At 65.5% G+C, this 18,484-nt stretch overlaps 1 protein-coding gene and 1 long non-coding RNA gene across 12 annotated transcripts in view; one reads left to right on the forward strand and one right to left on the reverse strand.

The window, feature by feature from the left end:
- Positions 1–9,811: 9,811 nt before the first annotated feature.
- Positions 9,812–11,139, reverse strand: LOC122204966. 2 transcript variants are annotated; one of them, XR_006195857.1, is made up of 4 exons: positions 11,055–11,139; positions 10,820–10,934; positions 10,442–10,723; positions 9,812–10,350 (listed from the first exon to the last, which is right to left on the reverse strand). It is a non-coding gene; the product is annotated as an uncharacterized LOC122204966 (long non-coding RNA). The 2 variants fall into 2 exon arrangements; XR_006195856.1 differs by having other exon boundaries at positions 10,442–10,934.
- Positions 11,140–11,244: 105 nt separating this feature from the next.
- The window catches only part of CCDC187 (coiled-coil domain containing 187), a 36,560-nt gene continuing 29,320 nt past the window's right edge, over positions 11,245–18,484 (forward strand). For 8 of the 10 annotated variants that reach the window (XM_042912852.1, XM_042912855.1, XM_042912858.1 and 5 more), the window contains exons 1-5: positions 11,245–11,580; positions 12,014–12,543; positions 12,642–12,740; positions 14,665–14,760; positions 18,059–18,193. In XM_042912852.1, coding sequence (XP_042768786.1) covers positions 11,366–11,580; positions 12,014–12,543; positions 12,642–12,740; positions 14,665–14,760; positions 18,059–18,193 — 1,075 coding nt within the window. In that variant the 5' untranslated portion in view covers positions 11,245–11,365. Of the gene's footprint in view, positions 11,581–11,619; positions 11,878–12,013; positions 12,544–12,641; positions 12,741–14,664; positions 14,761–18,058; positions 18,194–18,484 lie in introns of those variants that run through there. The other 2 variants (XM_042912860.1, XM_042912859.1) reach the window with 2 other exon arrangements.

Below are 18,484 nucleotides of genomic sequence, written 5' to 3' on the forward strand. Positions count from 1 at the left end.
CCGTGACCACAGGAGCTGGGCAAGGCCTTGCTGCCTGCTTCGTGGGTGCTGCTGGCTCGGCCGGGCGCGGGGCGGGGCTACCACACTCCTCCAGGCCCGCCTCCTTGGGGTGCCCCCTGAGCTGGCATCGTTGTAAGGGCGGGGGCCGCCTTGGGCCCCACCTCTGCCAGGCCTGAGCGCAACTTCCCCGTGAGGCCACTGCCGCTAGCCCCTATGGTCCCCGGGGCTGCGGCCAGGGGCCCGGTGCCGAGAAAGCCCTCACAGGGATATTGGCGTGAATGGCGGAACAGGGGAGCGATGTAGCGTCACCACAGGGAAAGCATCTCGTTTTCCTTCCTTGAAGCAGGGGGACCAGGGAGCCAGGGTCCCTGGGCTAGAAGAGTGTCAGCTTTATATCAGAACTTCGCGGGGGGAGCCGGAGCCCTCTGGGGTGCTGTGCAGTGAGCCGGCCAGGCCCCTGCCTCCGGGTCGCCTGCCATAAGGTGCTCTCCCGCTCTGAACCTCGGTTCGGCCACCCATGAATAGGGGTCACTGGTCCGTCCTGCAGGGGGCGCGAAGGGTCATGGGGTCCTGATGGTGCTGGTCACCATTCCCGGCGCACAGCAGGAGCTTGTGGAACGCCAGCGTTGGGACCACGCTGCCTGTCCAATCGTGCCCTGATGACGGTCCTGGGTCCTGGCTGGCACCAGGCGACAGGCCCAACGCGCATTGCCCACGTGGCCCCCCACCCGCGGGGAATGAGTGCATCACTGGTCCTGGCAGGGGGCTCCTGGGCCACGGGTCTGGGCAGGAGGAGCTCCTGGAGGGCACCACCCGTCCCTCACCACCGGCCACACACCTGCCTCGCTCTTGCCCGAGTCCCCTCTGCGCACCGTCCCCAGCTCTGCCTCCCTCTTCCCGGCCTCCCCGGGGGCAGCCCCTCGTTACCTTCTGCCTTGTAACCACCTCCCCACTCGGTGAGGCCTGGTGCACCAGCGGGACAGAGTGCTCCCATGGGGGGCCGTAGGCACCCCTGCCCCATCCATCCCTATTGGGTCCCATTCCCAAAGGAGCGTTAGAGGGAGAAAAACGCTTTCCCGTCGGGACACATCCTCGGAGGGAATACAGAGGGCAGAGGAGCAGTGACGCCGGCCGGTCCTGGAGGCACCGCGGCTCGAGAGCCGACACCCAGGATTTGGTGTCAGCACGCCCGGGGCCCTGCCCTCGCCAGGGGCCAACAGTGCCGCCTCCACCCGAGGCACCTGCCACGCGCCTGCCCTTCACCGCTCAGCCTTCCCTGGCGTCCTGCCTGTCGTACCAGTGAGCGGGCAGAACGGCGAGGTCCCGGTCCCCAGGCCGGGCTTCAGGGGAGCTGACTTACCCGTCCCGGATCCGCCCCCTGGCCAGGCCTGGCGGGAGATGACGGTGGACGGTTTCTGAGCGCCTGGAGGTGGGGAGGCCTGGTGGACTCTCAGGGCTGCAATGGGCCTTGGATGAAGGCCGGGCCGGCTGAAGGCGCCGCTGCCTGGAGCCATCCCAGGGACAAAGGATGGGCACACAGGCGTCAGCGGGGTGTGCAGCCTGAGGCCCACGGGGGTGTTTGCTGGGGCCAGGGGTAGATCGGGATATCCCTGCTGCTGGCGTGGTACCTCCTCGTCCGTGGCCTCCCAGACCCTGCTGCCCCCGCCCCCCAGCCTCCCCGCCTACAGCAAGTTTGCTCCTACGGGGCCCAGAGGGGACACAGAGGAGCTGAGCCCAACCCGGGACCTAAATGCTTCTGACCAGTCTCTACCATGGATTCCAGACTGAAGAAGGAAAAGGTAGACAGGGAGAAAAAGAGAGAGAGAGAGAGAGGCACACGCACGCTCACATACATAGTCATGTAAGACCACTCGGGTTGACCACGTTCCCGATAATGTCGTTACCCTGAGAGACAACGTATTGTCCTGCAAAGTCGTGGGGCAAGTGCCCCCCACCCCACCGCCCTGAGGACCCCGGGGGTCGCCCACAGCCATCTCCTCTCCTCAGGGCCTCAAGACTCCCTGGAGAGTGGGGCCTGCAGGGTGGGTGAACGGGTCCCCAGGCAGGTGCCGCAGGGAGCCGGAAGGAAACGGTCTGCCGCCCCGCGGGGCCCAGTGCCTCCCTGGGAGATGACAGGCGCCCAGGAAATAGCTGGAGGTGCGAGGGAGGCTATGCACCACCCGTGTCATCGAGCGACACCTGGCCACGCAGCATTCCTGGGGCCCTGGCTGGCAGCTGCGGGCTCTGTCACCCGGGGCCACGTGGAGCGGGCACACCCGCCCTCGTCCGTGGCAGGTCGGTCTGTGGGAGCCCATCCCCGGCTCGTATGACTGAACCCCCTGCCCCCTGCCTGTCTAAGCCCCCCAGGCCTGGCAGATGGGTGACACTGAGAGCCGGAGACAGGCAGAGAGAGAGACACAGAGACAGAGGCAGAGAGATGGAGACTCTGGGGGCTCTGGGCTCCCACGGTGCCGTGTGGTGGGAGGGGGAGTCTTCGCACGAGCCTAAGCCAGACAGAATTAGGGGGCGAATAAATCCGAGGAAGCCCCCCCAGGCAAATAAGACACAGTGGATTTTCCCTTTTCAGGGGCTCTCTGCCCACAGCTCCCCACTCCAGCAGAGCCGCTGGGGATAGAAGCCACTGGCCTGTGTTAAATCCACTCCCCCCTCCCGCCGGCTGGCCTCGGCCAAGCTCCCTGACCCTTGGGGTGCGGAGCGGGGAATGAGGCACTCATCAGACACCACTGAGATGGTGTGTCCTCTGGGTCCGTCCCCTGGGGCCGCTCCCTCCAGAGGCTCCCAGGGAGGGTCGTCCCTGCCTCTCTCAGCTCCTGGGGCTCCAGGCGCCCCTTGGCTGGTGACTGCCTCCCTCCACCTCTGCTCGGTCCTCAACAGGGCCCCCGCCCTTCTCCTCTGGGAGGACTGGCCATCGGATGCAGGGCCTGCCTAGTCCAGGACGGTCTCATCCCGAGATGCTTAATGACATCTGCATGGACCTTCCCTCCCAAACAGAAGCACATTTACGCCTATTTACTCTAGGTGGACGTCTTCTGGGGACTCCATTCACCCCACTACGCCCACGTCCCAGTATTTACTTGCTACATGACTTGGGTCATAGAACACGCAGAGCTTTGCGGCCTCGTTGTCACATCGCGTTATATCGTGAGCACGACCCGGGCATCGCAGAGAGGTTCTCACAGGCACCGCTGGGGGTGGGGCTATGTGGCCTGCATCCAGACCCTCGCTAGGGGAGCCTCCGCTGCCCCCTCCTTTCCCGGCTGTGCGCTGTCCGGTGAAAGGCACCAGAGCCTGTGCCCCCAGGGCTCAGGGAGCAGCCGCCCTCCCGGCAGCTCAGGGAGCGGGGTCACCACACAACCGCTCACAGGTCCATGAGGAAACCTCTCTCCGTGGGGACTCTGTCTAGAACGTAGGGACAACGTGGAGCTTGGGACACTGCAGACCCATGCAGATGTGGCCGCTAGAGCAGGGGCCCTACCCTGGGCCTCTCTCCTCTGTCAGACGGAAGCCTGGGAAATAAAGTCCTGCCAGTGAAGCCCCTGGCACGGGCCTAGAACATGTCGTCCACTGTGCAAGGGACAGCTGTCGCCATGAAACTTGCTCCTGGGCTGACCTCCTCCAGCCTCCCCGGGCTGAGCCCCTCAGGCTGCCGGCCCAGAGGCGTGGGCGGACGCGGGGACCTCCTCAAGCACAGACCTCGTGCGCGGGGCCAGCGAGTCGGGGTTCGCCCGCCTCCGTGGGCCTCCTGGGCAATGCCCGTCACCTGTCCAGCGGCAGGCGCGGAAAGCCAGGGAGAGCAGGAGAGGGGGCCACCCTCCTGCCGGTCCCCGCGTGGGGTCCGTTCCCAGAGTCTCTGCCCATCTTTTCCAGCGCTGGCGGTTGCCACGGAAACCCCGCATCCTCCTCAGGGGGCCCCTGCTCTGCTCTTAGGGGAAACTCAGCCAGGCGGCCTCCTCTCCCAGCCCTCTGTGGCCTCAGGGTGGGGCTGTTTTCACAGCTTGATTCTTCCCAGTGGGTTGGTCCCTAATTCCCAAATCGTCTGGTCAGGTCTGTGGGAGACTCCCCTTGGTGTGGGCCCCACCCCGCCTCTGTGGCCCGAATCAACCTAGGGGCAATGACTGACCTGCAGGGGGCAGCAGACTCAGGGCAGCGCGGCAGCAGTCTGGGCCGGGCCCCAGGCGGTCCCCAGTCTGAAAAGCACCTGGAATCCTACCACTCTGGTTCTCCGAACTGCAAACCTTCCAGGACGGGAGCACGGACATTTCCTGAGCATCTGGCACCCGGGAAGGGAAGCAGCCAGAAGGAAGGAGGGACACAGGACCCCAGGCCTCCGGGACCCCTCCCTCTCCCTGCAGGACTGATCGAAGCTCAGAGCCAGGCTGATCGGGGGAAATTAGAAAGACCCGCAGGGACAAACCCATCTCATGCATTTACTTTTGATCCCCTTGGAGGCCCCATTAAAATGACAGCAATGAGGGGCGCCTGGGTGGCTCGGTCGGTTAAGCGGCCGACTTCGGCTCAGGTCATGATCTCACGGTCCGTGAGTTCGAGCCCCGCATCGGGCTCTGTGCTGACAGCTCAGAGCCTGGAGCCTGTTTCAGATTCTGTGTCTCCCTCTCTCTCTGCCCCTCCCCTGTTCGTGCTCTGTCTCTCTCTGTCTCAAAAATAAATAAACGTTAAAAAAAAAATTAAAAAAATGACAGCAATGAGTTTCTTCGTTTGCTTTTTAAATTATGAGCTCATAAAGACAAAGAGGACAGGAGAGGGGAGGGAAGGGGGGAGGGGGGGCGGCCCTCAGGTGCCATGGAGAACAGGGGCTGAACTTGGGAGGTGACCCCCCCCATAGCTGGAGGTCTGGACTGAGAGCTCCCCACCCCGCAGAGGCAGAAAGCCGGGGAATGAGGGTCCTTACAGACCCCCTTCCTCCCGCCTCCACCCCTAAGCAGGACAGTGGAGGGGTCTTCTCAGGGTCTGGCCAGCCCTACATGTTTGGAGTCCACAGCGCACCCCTCCCTCAGAGCCACCAGGTTGCTCTTGGCCCCACCTGTCATAGGTCTGGTTCTCCGGAAGCGGATGCCAAGGCGGAGTCTGGGGCGCACGATGCACCCCAGGGAGCCCCTGCCGTCGGATGGTGGGGAGGAAGCAGGGCCGCCCTGCGGGGCTCTGGCCGACTGACGCCTTGCCGCACCCCTCGGTCCCCAGGCCGCGGTGCTCTTCCCGCGGGGACACAGGAGGTCCTGGGCAAGGCACCCTCTTGCGGGGTGCTGTCCGGGTGACGCTTCTGGCGAGGCCCTCCTCGGCTGTGGCCGGGGGCAGCCCGTGGACGTTGCCCCTCTGCACCTGCCCTGACGAAGCGGGGATGCAGTGGGGTAGGGGGTCCCGTGCTGGAGGGTCAGACGTTCCTACAACCGGGGTGGTGCCGGCCGAGGCCTCGCGGACAGCACAGGCCAGCTGCGCCCCGGACGCACTCCTGAGGAGGAGCGGAGGCCCTTCCAGAACGAGGGGGAGGCCTAGGGGAGCCGCCGGGCCGTCCGAGCTCCAGGACTCTTAGGCTCCCCAGACCCCTGCAGGTGCGAGTTTGGAGCTGGGCAGGGGTGGGGGCAGCACACGCTGACCAGGACCTAGGGTTGAAAATGAACTTTGGGTGAGTGTGCAGATCTTAGCCAAGTGACCGAGACCCCGGGAACCCACACGCGGGACTAGGCGCTGCCCGGACCCCTCAAGAGCCCCTGCCCTCCTTTGCCTGGGCCTGCCACACTGACTCCAAGGAGGCGGAAGACCTTGTGAGTTTTGCGTTTGGTAACCGGACCCCCCGCCATGTCCACCCACCGGCACCTTCCCACCGTCTGGAAGCCCTGAGAACTGCTCTCTAGACGACGCTGTGAACTGTCTCAGGTGTTCCCCCCCCCGCCCCGCCCCCGACACCATGCTTCAGAAGGGCTGGGGTGACCCTGTTGGCCTCCGGCTCCCTGGCTCCTGGCTGCCAGGCTGTGCTTCCAGAGACCCGGGTGGCTGCTGGAGGTCCCTGGGGGGGCGGGGAGAAAGCAGGGGTGGAGGGTCGAGAGGGGGCAGCTGTGGACCGCACTGGAGATGCCCGCCTCCCTGCCGGTGCAGACCTGCCTCCCGCGCTGCCCCCACTGCCCGGGGCCCAGTAGGAGCGCCCCAGGTGTGTGTCCCCTGCCCGTGGGGGCTGGATGTGCCGGTGAGGCTCCTGGCGCCTGGCGCTGTTCCCTCGAGGCTCCGGGAAGCCAGCCTGGAGGAGGAGCCTGCCTGGATGGACGCTTGGGTTTCTCCGGCAACGTCAGGTGCCGGTGTCCCGGTGCCTGGCTCCGCCGGCGACTGGCCTTTGAGCCACGGCTGCTGCCTGGCGCCCTCCCACAGCTGGTGAGTTCCCTGGGGGGCTCTGCCTGAGCCGCGCCGGCCAGTCCCGGGCACTTGGGGGAGGCACGGGTGGGAGCACAGGCAGGTTGGGGAGGGCGTTAGCCTTTCCTCCTGGCATGGACGTGGCTGGGTGCTGGGAGCCACCTTCCTTCCGTCCTGCCTTCCTGGGGAGGGGTCTTCCGGCGTGGGGGCTCCCTCTGAGGGCTTGGGGCCTCCTCAGGGGCAAAGCCAGGCTGCCCCTGGGAGCTTGATGCCCACCCGCCCTACCCACTGGGCAGCCCTGCCTCTGGCTTCAGGTGCTGCTGTAAGGCCAGCACTACACTCTTACCTAATGAACTGTCCCTCAGTCTCCCCGTCTGTATAATAGGAATAAATACGCCACCAGCCCCTGAGTGGGGCTGGTGGGCAGTTCTGCATTTGGTCCCACCCGGCAAGCCCAGCTGACAACGAGGCCAGCTCAGCCTGGATCCTGTCCAGCTAACTCCTCGGGCAAAGGGGGCCCCTCAGGCCGTCCTGTCCTGCTGGAAGACCCCCATCAAGGAGTTGAGTCAGCGGGCAGGAGACCCACAGCCATGCCCCCCAAAAGCCATGGTCCCCAGTTGACCCTTCTGAGCCGTTTGAGGGTGGCTCTCACCCCCTGGGAGGTGTCTGTGTCCACGGGCTCCTTTCCCCGGGGTCGCTGGTGTTCCAGCTCCCTCCCTGTTTGCGGGGGGTGGCCCGGAGGACAGGTCTCCACTCTGTGTTGTGTGACTGTGGGCAGGGTGACAACGCCTTGCTCTTGGGTTGTGGGGAGGTGCCTCAGGTCGCCTGGGGAACGCGCTGGGGGCAGGGCCCGGCCCCTGGCAGGGTGCCCCCAGGGGAGCCGGCTCAGGAGCCGCTGCACTGAGCGCTGGGTGCTGGCCAGGCTGACTCTGGCCTTGGACGAGGCCGCCCAGGCCTGAGGGTGGGGGTGCGGGGCGGGGGGGAGCAAGGAGGTAGCCGGGCCGGGGGGTGGGGGAGGAGCTCCCTGCTGACCTCTCTGTGGGTGTGGCCGTGAGTCCCTCTTGGCGAGTGGGCGGTGGCGCTAGGGTCCCCTGGGGGGTGGGTTAAATGGCTTCTGGGCAGTGCAGCCGAGAGGTCGAGAGGTCGCGGGGGGTGGCAGCCTCGCCTTGGTTTTATCTCCTTGACCCTGTGGCCCGGCCTGGCCGCGTGTGGAATTTCCCTCTGCCCCGCCTCACCCACCGGCCCTTGCATCCCGCTTTCCCGCTGGCGCCCCCCTCCCCAACCTTGGCCTCGTGTTACCTTGTTTGGCCCTGTCGTCTGCCACCCTGGGGCCTGGCGCTCTCCTCTGGGGAGCGGCTGGTAGAGACGCGGTGGCTGAGAATGGAGAGGCTGGGGGACACCGCCCTGGCCAGACTCCCACGCAAGAAAGCCTTTGGCAGCCCAGGCCGGCCTACCTTCTCTGCAGCCCCGGGCAGCGAGCACGCGTGCTGTGTGTCGGGGTCCGGGGTCACGGGGCTGGGGGGTGCCTGTGCAGCTCTTGTTGCCTGCATATCACTTCCCCAGATGTGACCCGAGCCTGGGTCAGCGGCCGGAGCGCTTCTGTCTGGACCTCTAAGGCCCTGCACCCCACCCTCTCTGGGCCCCTGCTTGGTGGCTTCTGGGCAGGGCCTGGTGCGCCGGGGGACTCTAATCAGGGGACAGGGCCAGTTCGGGTGTGTTCGCTGCCGGGACCAGTGCTGCCCCAGGGCCGGGTCTGAGCCGGTGGCTGGAGGGCCCGATGCCCGAATCCAGGCGGGGCCGGCTGCTGCTGCTGCTGGTGAGACCAATGTGGTCTGAAACCCTGGGGCCCAGGGACCGTGGGCGCCTGGGCCTTTCTCCTTCACGGTCCACCGAATCTGTCCCCGAGCCCGCTCGGGGTGCTTTGGGCTGGGTTCCCTGGGGATGAGCTGGGGAGACATGAACAGCGTGGCCGACAGAGCCGAGCTGCCGCCCACCCCACCCCTGCAGCCCGGCCAGGCTGTGGAAGCAGGGGCCTGGCCCAGAGCAGTGTCATGGTCTGTGGACAGTGGGCTGCGGGTGCTGTGGGTGGATCCCCCGGCCCCGGCAAGGAGCGGGACACCTGCTCCACCCAGGGCCCCCCCACACTGGGGGCTCTCACAGCCACGAGCATTTGCACACAGGCCACCCCTGCACCCCCCCCCCCCCCCGGAGCGGTCCCCAGCCCCCTGGGGAGGGCAGAGGGGACCTCGCTCAGAGAGAGTGGCACTGGTAGGTGTGAGGAGGGAGGAGGCAGGGGTGGTCGGGAGGGAGCGAATGTGGCAACAGAAGGAGCCTCGGGGCCCAAATGGGGGCCAACCTCCAGCCGGGCCTGCATCTTGGCTCAGGGTTAGGGGAGAGGCTGGGGCCTGATCCATGTGGGGCGTGCCTCCCCCCCCCCCCCCCCCCCCCCCCCCCCCGCCGCAAGACTGTGGTCTCTGCTGTGGCCTTGTGGTACCTGGTACCCACGCTGCTGCTCGTGGCCCCGGCCGCTTGTGGTCACCCCAGCAGGTGTGAGGGAGCCGGGGCAGTGCGTGCCAGGGTCCACGGAGGGTCCTGGGCAGGGAGAGGCCCTGGGGGCTCGCACGTCCCCTGATTTGGAGCCGGGCTAGAAGCCCGGGCGGTGAACCAGGTCTGTGGAGAGGTGCGGCACCCACGGAGGGGGGTGGAGGTCCGGGGCCGGGGAGGAAGTTCTGGGCTTGTCACCGCTCACAGAGCAACGACGAAGCTGGTTATTTTCACGTGCACACACATTCGTTTCATGATTTCGCTTTTATGAACTCTAGGGCGTTGAAGCAGACTGCTTCATCGTGTGTATGCATGTATTTATGTGTATTTATTTTGAGAGGCAGGGAGGGGAAGAGAGAGAGAGGGAGAGAGAGGATCCCAAGCAGGTTCAGCGCTGTCAGCACAGGGCCTGATGTGGGGCTCGAACCCACAAACTGTGAGATCGTGACCTGAGCTGAAAACAGGAGGTGGACACTTAACCTCCTGAGCCCCCCAGGCGCCCCCCCCCCACCATCGTATTTATGAAATAGCTGCTTCCTGAGGAGGAAAACTGCTTAGGACCTATTTCTGCCCAGAGAACCCCTCCCTCTGCCCTTTAGGAATCAGGGCTAGAAAGTTGGGGGAACGCTGGGGGAGAGTGATGAGGGCCTGAGCGCCTGGTGGGGGACACGGCCGCAGTGACGGCGGGGTCCGTTGGCAGGGCTGCAGGGGGTTCTGCTGAGCTGTCTCTGGGAGTCTCCTCGGTTGTGCAGCCTGTAAGGGTGGTGGTGGGGACACCGTGGTCACGCCCTGGGGAAGCCACAGTGTTCCCAGTCCCGCCACCCCCCCCCCCCCAGGCTCCCCTGTGCCACCCCGGGTCAGCCCTCTGTGACACTGACCCCTCGCAAACATCGAAAAGGAACACAGGGGTGGGACCCGCTGTAGCCTGGCCTCACCGGGGAGCAGGCAGGCCCAGGCAGGGCGGGACTCCCCACCAGGCGGACGCGGCAGAGCGGGAGGGTGGCCACGGTGCCACCGGCAGGGGGACCTGGCCACGCAGGTACGCGGAGGCACGCCCTCGGTCTAGGCCGCCAGGTGTGGTCGAGGGTCCCAGGGCCAAAATCTGGATCTGGGGTCCCGCGGGCTCTGTGCCCTGAGATGCGCGCCATCTGCCCCTCGTCCCGACCTCAGGAGAAGCCAGACGGGAGAGAAGGGACAGCACCCCGCAGTGCAGGCTGGTCCCGTCCCTGGGGTGGGTCCTCTCACCCTGCTGGCGGGATGGGGGCGGGGGGGGGGTGCATGTCCACCGCGACAGGGCCCTGCTGGGCTCAGGACCTCGCCCTGTGCCCTGCCGCCCTGCCCCTCCGGCAGCCGCGTCCAGGCATCTCTGCTTCCCCCGGACAGGCAGGAGGCCCTCCATTCTGCCTTCTGCTTCCTCGGGGCGACCTGAAAACGAAGTCTTTGTAACCCGCTCAGCCACCCGGCCGCCCCACTCAGCGCCCCCTGCTGGAGTGAACTCACCAGCTGCTCACAATACCTGGGGGGGCAGCGGCAGGGTGGGGTCTCTGGTCGCCCAAGGTTACTCAGCCGGCTGGGGGCGGAGCGGGGATTTGAAGGAGCTCTGCTCCGGGGGACCATGCCCAGCTCAGAGCCAGCTGACTGCAGAGTCCACACCCTCTCCACCACTCCGCCGGCCGGGGTCGTCGAGGTGACAGGACGCCCACTGCAGGTGGGCCAGGCTGGGGTGCAGCCCTGGGAGTGCAGGGCCCAGGAAGCAGGCCCGGGGCTCCCGGGGCTCAGGCGTCTTCAGCTGCTGCTCCTGTGGGCAAAAGGGTGTCCCGAGCCTGTGGCAGGGCGAGCCGAGAAGCCAGCGCCCACTTCCCGTGACCAATCCCGAGAGGCCGAAGGCAGGGACCTGGGCAGTGTTTCCGAGTCGGTGTCGGGGCCCGAGCACACAGCCTCTCGTCCAGCCGCTGGGGACACGTCCTGGGCTGGCTCCTCTCTCCCGCCCCGGGTCTTCCAGGCTGACCCTGCCCAGAATCGAAGCCTGAGCCCGGCATCAGCCCGGAGGTCACCCCACTCTGCCCCCAGCCCCTCCCTGTGCCCCCACTCTGGCCCAGCCCGACCGCGGCCCCGGCCAGTTCACTCACCGCCCGCGCAGCCACTGGCTCCGGTGCCCTGGGAGGAAGGGGGTGGGGCCCTGCCCATCGCCCCAGCAGGAGCTGAAGGCCTCGGCCCTGTCGCTGAGTGACGTGGGGTTATTATGCTGTCACAGGCCACCCAGAATTCTCTCCCACCCTGCTAAGAGGCAGCTCGTTAGAAAGCCCCCCCGCCCCCCGCCATTCCAGCCCAGGGCCCGGCAGCCCACCATGTCTGCTCAGTTTCCACAAGTATCCTGAGGGTCCCCATCGTGGGCCAGGGGACTGGAGAAGGCCAGCCAGCCCAGCCCGCGCAGGGATGGATGTCGGGCCTCAGGCCAGCAGGCTGCCCTGTGAAGGCACCATCTGTGACCTCAGGGCAGGCGGTGACCAGGGGGCTCACCAGATCCCGCCCTGGGCCCGGCCCTGGGGCCATGTCGATCTCCGTCCTCCTAGGAGACACGACCCAGCCCCACCCCAAAGACAACCTCGAGGCCCAGGGCAGGCCAGCCGCCAGGAAGGCTAGAGCCAAGCCCAGGTAGTGTCTGTGCCCGCCCCCTGGACCAGGTGGGGGCTTCCTTTCCCAGGAGGGCAGCCCGGTCAGCATGAGGACAGAGGACTTGGGGGCCTCTGCTGCGTGCCTTCTCCAGAGCCTCAGTTTCCCCATCTGCAAATTGGACCGATCGTGGTGCCTTCCCCAGGGCCTCAGTTTCCCCATCTGCAAATTGGGCTGATCATGGTGCCCGCCTCAAAGGCTCCAGGTGGCCGTCCGAGGGGACGTCACAGCAGTGCCGTGCATGGGGCATTTCACTGGTCCCCTGCACCTTCCTTGGCGGTGGGTCTTCTGAGACAGGAGAACGAGGGAGCAGGAGGGGTGCTGGGCTGGGGGGGTTGTGCTGTGTGAGATGTTCTGCTCGGCATGGCCGTGTCCCCCCCACTCCTGACCGGCCAGTCTGCTTCTCTCTCCCCAGGGACTCCGGGCTCCGTCCATCTGCGGCTGATGATGATGCCATGGCTGCCCTGAGGTGGGCCAGGCCCTCCCGGCAGCCAGGTGACCTGCGGGGAGCTCCCCACGTGGCCTGGTCCGACTACACCGAGCAGCCAGGCCCCCAGAGGAAGGCCTGCAGCCTCCTGGGGTGGTCCGAGAGCGAGGAGGCCAGGGATGGGGACAGCTCAGTGTCATCAGGCCGCCTTTCCGGCTCCTCTGGGGGCCACGAGTCCTGCACATCTCTCCCCGGGCCCTGGAAGGAGCGCCCCCCCCAGGTGCAGGGGCCCCGGCGGCAGCTGAGAGAGAGCAACCCACGACTGGAACGGCTTAGGGACAAGATCCGGGCCCAGGCACAGTGGCAGGCCAGCTGTGCCTCTCTGGGCACCTCGACGCCCTCCAGCGCCTCGCGCCTCTACAGAGTCTCCAAGCCAGATGCCCGCAGGAAGGCCGGAAGGCTGGCGCACCCCGATCCGGCCCCGTGGGACGTACTTGGGCCTGGGGCCACCGTCAAAGGTGCTGCGTTTGAAGCCTTTTGAGCGGCTGCCGGACGGGGACCTTTTCCTGGAACTTTGCGGAACCTGTCTCACGATGCTCCCTCTCATCTTCTCCAGGCTCAGGCACCCCGAGCGAGGCTCCGTGTGGAGCGGAAGACAAGGCCATCCCGGGCCGGGGGCGAGAGCCCTCCAGGGTCCCGCAGCGCCAGGCCTCAGGTGAGCCCGTTTGGACACCCAGGCGGCAGTCGGGGCCACACGGTTCTGGACCATACAGCTTCTCTCTCACCAGGCGATCGGCTCTATTTGATCACACTCAGATGGGGACACTAGAGAGGGTCCCAGCCCTTTATGAAAGGGCCGAGCAGGGGTCTGGACTCAGCCCGCCATTCCGTGGGGGTAGGACTTCTGAACCTCGGCGCCCCTCTCGGGGAAGGAGTGCAGGCTGGCACCGTTTGCAGATGGCGAGGGGGAGGAGGGCGTCCCTCACGTGCAGAGACAGCCTCACTCCAGCAAGATTTGGGGGGGGCCCTGGGGTGGGGGAGGGGGAGGGCCTCAGGAGCAGAAATCAGGCTGCCCTGGGACGCCCGAGGCTTCTGGGGTCCTCGGTGCAGGGGAACAGGATGGGTTTTCCACGGGGCAATAGTGGCACCGAGGGTGGGCGAGAGGTTGGTCAGTATGGGATTTGCGACCCCCGGGGCAGCTGTCACAGGGGCGTTTTTGGGTGCGTGTCCTGCCCCAGCTGGATGTATGAGCCGAGTACAGATGCCGGTGGGGTCCAAGGTGCCTGCTGATCAAAGCCAAGGGGGCCGGGCCCAGCTCTGGCTGACGTGGCCGGGGGCTGCGACAACTCCCCGTAGCCGGACGCCCAGGCAGGCCGTGGCTCACAGCGATCACACCCTGCCTTTCTCCTCCTCCACCCACGGGACCCCTACGGCCTCAGCTCTCCCGTCCGTTCCCATCCCACAGAGGCCACTGGGGCCCCTCAGGCAAGGACGGGACTTGGCCATTGGTCACTCAGCACCTGGTGTCATCGGTCACCAGTCCTTGATAGTCACGTCTCCCCCTCCCAGCTTTAGAACCCTCCGGAAGTAGGTGTGGGGCAGGGCCGAGGTCTTTTCCTTTTTTTCTTTTTTAATTGTGGTAAGATACACACAACACAAGATTTACCGTCGTAACCACTTTCAAGGACGCAGTTCGGGGGCGTCAGGCGCACTCACACTGTCGTGCAGCCGTCTCCCCGTCCGTCCCCAGAACGTGTTCGTCTTCCCAGACTGGACTCTGTCCCGTTACACGTGGACCCTCCCCTCCCCCAGCCCCACCCTCCCGCTCTCGGCGTCCGTGGCTCCGACTCCTCCAGGGCCTCCGGTGAGTGGATCCTGTAGAATTAGTGCTTTTGTACAGGCCTGGGTGCTGGACGTCCCTCCTGCCAGCGGGTTGTGGGCACCGAGGACAGAGGGACCGGCCAAGGCCTGGAGGCCTGGAGAGTCCTTCGGGCCAGCCTTTCCCCGAGCGCCCCCGGTCCTGCTCACACATCGCGGGCTGATCGGCCTCTCGGTGCTTCCCGGACACGGCCCCCGTCCCAGCGGTGAACAGGGACGAGCCAGGCCAGACAGCACGGGGAGAGGGGGCCCCACTGGCCCTCGGGAAGCTGGCCCGGTCCTGCTGGCCGCTGTGCTTGCCCGGGGACTTGGACAACCTCCACCGCCCTCGGTCTCTGAGTCTTCACACGTCCCGCCAGGGTGGACCCCACCACGCGGAGCCCCTCCCCCCACGTCCCCCTGCTGGGCCGCCTCTCCCCGGCGGCCCACTCGGCCGTCTATTCAGTCACCAAACACGAGGGCCGCACCGCAGACCGAGATGGTTGCGGGCAACTCAGACGGGAGGCCGTTCCTGTCCTCGGTGGCTCGCGGCCCCGGGCACCTGGGCATTTGTGACCAGTCGGGGCGTGAAGGGGGGGCCCGTGCAGACCACTAAGAGGCGGACGGCCACGTGTGCCCCTCTGGCCCCGCACTCACAGTCCCCGGGAGCAGGCAGGACGGGCGCGTGGCTCTGTAGGGGCAGGGGGCCGCCAGCGTGGCCGGCCGTGTGGCCGTCACTGCTCACCCTCCCCGCCTTCCCTCCTCCTCTCCTCTCCCCGAAGCTCCACGGGAGAAAACCAAAAGAATGAAAAGTCGTCCTTGCGTGAGGGAGAGAGCCCCCCAGTCGCCCACCTCTAGAAGAGATGCCAAAGACACAGGTAAGGTTTGCCCGTTTGGGGCCCCGGCAAGGCCTGGGGTAAAAGTCTGTGACCCGGCTCGCTAGGTGGGCACGCGGCTTCTGGTTCCGGTGCTGCGGATGGACGGGCGCCCCGGGGGCCTGGGGCGCTGTGTCCCCGGGGGCCTGGGACGGGCAGGGGCCGAGCTCGAGTGGAGGGTCTGCCACGCGTGAAGGAGGGGCGGCACTGGCGTCCGCATCTCGGGTGAGTGTAGACCCCGCCTGGGCGTCACCGGGCGCCGCGTGGTCCCCGCCGGCACGGGGGTCGTCCGCCGTGAGGAAGCGGGAGTCCACCACCCCCCGTGCCGTGGACTGTCCTTCCAGCACCCCTAGACCAAGAGAGTCTGTAGGGACACAGAGCCGCTCTCCGCGATTGGACGTGCATTCACAGTCTGTGCTCCGAGGCATCACTCGTGAGTGGCGGGGGCTGCTGGAGGGAGAGGTCTCCCTAGGCACCCGGCCTGGGATTGGAATCCAGACAGCAAGCCCGGAACACCTGCCCTCCCCCAGAGCACTCGGTGATAGGAAAGGCCTTACATAGTGCCCACTGTCTCCCAGCCCTCTGGGGACTTGGGGCCATCAGGCAGGGGTGCGCTTCGGCCGATCACATCCCAGGAGAGTCCGAGGAAAAGCTGGTGGTGGTGGCAGGCCTGAGGTCACACCCTGGGGCCCCCAGAGGTGGGGGTTTGGGGCGTGGACATCCAGCAGGGACCCAGCTGCCCAGGCTGGGTCGGTCTGTGCCCCTGCCCTTGTGGCGGATCTGCCCGCCCCAGAAGGGGCCACTTTGGTGTGTGTGGGACGAGGGAGGCGGTGTTCCCCTGGGGCTTGACTGTTCCTGGCGGGCAGCGTGGAGTGGCGGCGCTCAGCGCTGGCTCTGTGTGCCTCGAGCTCTCTGGACTTCAGCTCAGGGACCCCCACGGCACTCCCCTGGGGTAGACGGGCTTGCTCCCGCTCTGTAGACGGGGACACTGAGGCTCGGCGAGGTTCGACAGCCTGCCCAGGGCTGCACTGGTGTGCTGGCTCCAGGCCTGTGCTCCTCATCTGAGAGAGCCAGGGGCGGGTGCTCTGGCCACCTTTCTGCTCCGCGCCATCAGACCTGCCGCCTCCACTCTGGGAGAGCACGGGTTGCCGCCAGACGAATGAACATGTCCCTCCTCCGCCATTGGTTTCGGGGACCCTCGAGGGAGGCGGGCAGCCATGGGGGCAGACACGTCTATTCAGCAGGGTAAGAGGTGACCAGGCAGCAGGGAAAACCTCCACTCGAACCTGACAGTGAGGGATGCTGGGAGCCACAGAGAAGGTTCCGGAAGGCTCACTGAAAAGGCACAAAATACAATAGTTTTCTGCATCGTTGTCTCCCCCCCCCCCCTCAGCTTTTTGGTTTGTTTTATTTTAATGGCTCGCTTGAAAAATGACCTGCTTGCTGTCTGACACTGGGTCAAAGGGCATGCCACTGGCTGCATCCATCATCGTAACCACCGTGTCACCCTGTCGGAGCTGACCATTAGTTTCTGTCAGTGACCAAGTCACAGCTGGGCTAAGGAGAGATGAGCTTGGGTTCAGAGGTCAGAGCCGCAGGACTTGGGAATTGGATGAATTAGAAATTTGCTGTAGTTAACAAAAAATTAAATCACAATAGTTATAAAATATTCATCCATCCGGGCTGAAGGAAAATGAAGCCCTATATTTAATTTCAGATTATACCGCCTCACTTTGCATTTTTTATCATAGATTAAGTCGGCCCTGGAACTTTGACAGGGCACTTGGGGACTTCATCCATTTCCACAGATTAAAAATCCTCTCGTAAAAAAATTAATTGCCATTAAACTGCTCAGCGGAAGAAAAAATGTGCCCATCAGGACCCATTTATTGACCCGAACCCCTCTGGCGGGCTAATGGGGGATGAGCGGCCAGTGATGGAGGGGCCTGTGGGGAGGGTCCCGGCCAGCGGGCAGCCCCCTCGCCAGAGCAGGGCCTGCACAGTGGCAGGGAGGAGCGATGACTTTGTGCAGGTCAGCAGCGACAGGGGCCAGGACGCAGGAGCCTTGCTGGGGAGCCCCCCCCTCCTCCCTCGGTACCATCCAACACCCAGGTGCGGCCACCTGGGCAGTGCCGGCCTCAGCCCCGGCCTTTGTCTCTGCCAGCGGAACCCTGTCCCTTCCTGGCCCACCCCGTTTCATGCCTGTGGTCTTGTGGGGAAATCGAGGAGAGTCACTCGCCGGAAGCCCATAGCTAGTAATCAGCAGAGCCAGAATTTAAACCCGGTCTGGGACTCCCGAGACCACGCTTTAACCTCCGGGGTTCCCGGGCCCTGGCGTGGGGGGCGTGGCCTCAGGGGCCCTTCCTGGAGGGGTGTGGTTTGTGGGGGCGTGGCCTCAGGGGCCCTACCTGGAGGGGTGTGGTTTGTGGAAGGCGTGGCCTTGGCTTCGGGTCCTGAAGGGGCGTGGCTTTACAGAGGGCAAGCTTTCGGGGCGTGGCCTAGGGAGGGCGTGGCTTGGCGTGGCCCTTTCCCCTTCCTGCAGCCGTCGGTTCAGGCTTGCCTCTCTCTCTCTCTCTGGGTCTGGGCCTTGGGCCAGGGATCCTTAAGCGTGTGTTGGGGAGGGGCCTGACCCTGTTGGTTGCCTGCCCCGGGGGTCACCTCTCCTGGCCTCCGCCACGGCCCTTGTGGATGGGTTTGTAACGATGGTGGGGGCTGGCATTGGCATTTGGTGAGAGTATTCTGGGATTATGAAGAACTTTGATAAATGACGTTCCTCAGGTGACAACATTTGTTAACAAAACCTCGTTTGCGTTTGGGACGCGGGGGGTGTTTGTCCGTGCTCTCTGGGACCCCTCGTCGTGCTGGCCTGGGCATCCTTGTTGGTGCCCAGCCCCTTTGCTGCGGAGCCACACCGGCTTGAAAGCAAATAGTTTGCTGCAGCCCGGTGCGAGTGGTCAACTGTGGCCGTAGCCTCCCACTGGCCCTTCCTGTGCTGATGGCTCTCCGTTATCGCCGTCCTTGTCACTACGGGCCGGTGTTTACTGAGCACGTGCCGCGCACCTGGGCCTGTGTTGCTCCCGCGGGGAGCAGCTTTTATTGTCCCGTTAACCGAGGGTCAGAGAAGTCAGGTGACCGTCCAAAGTCATCCTGGGACTCAGCCCTGCCTCTCGCTGCCTGGTGGCTGAGGCTCACCCCAGCTCCTCTGGGGGCGTGTGAATTGGTCCCAGGGGACTGCCCGGGGCCAGCAACCTCCCCGGAAGGCCCCGGCTGCTCAGCTGTGTGTGCGTTTTCTCTGTTTAAGATTCTGAGTTGGTCGGTGTTTACGCCTGGAGGAAAGGACCAGCCCTGGCGAGGGCCCTGCTTGGGCCCCCTCCGGCCCTCCCCAGGCTCCAGAGGGAGGCTCCCTCGAGAGACCAGGCCCCCACCGCGGAATTAGGTACCTGGTGCCTCGCCTCTGGCTCCTCCTGCTGCGCTGTAGCCTGTGGGCGGTGGGCGCAGAGGGCGAAGGAGGGACATCAGGTACAGGAGCAGGCCTCTCCCCAGTGGCCCGTCGGATGCCCTCCAAACCTGCCATCAGGCAGGACTTGGGGGAAACCATTACGTTTGAAAGCCTAAGGAAAGGATTTCTGTCCCCGCGAGACGCCTTTCAGGCTCCCAGGAGGCTAGGCTTTCCCGACTGGGGGAAGGCAGGGTGGGAGGGGCAGGGGCTCCTCCAGCGGACACACGT

The sequence above is a fragment of the Panthera leo genome, chromosome D4 (assembly GCF_018350215.1).
Source record: "Panthera leo isolate Ple1 chromosome D4, P.leo_Ple1_pat1.1, whole genome shotgun sequence".
Taxonomy (NCBI): domain Eukaryota; kingdom Metazoa; phylum Chordata; class Mammalia; order Carnivora; family Felidae; genus Panthera; species Panthera leo.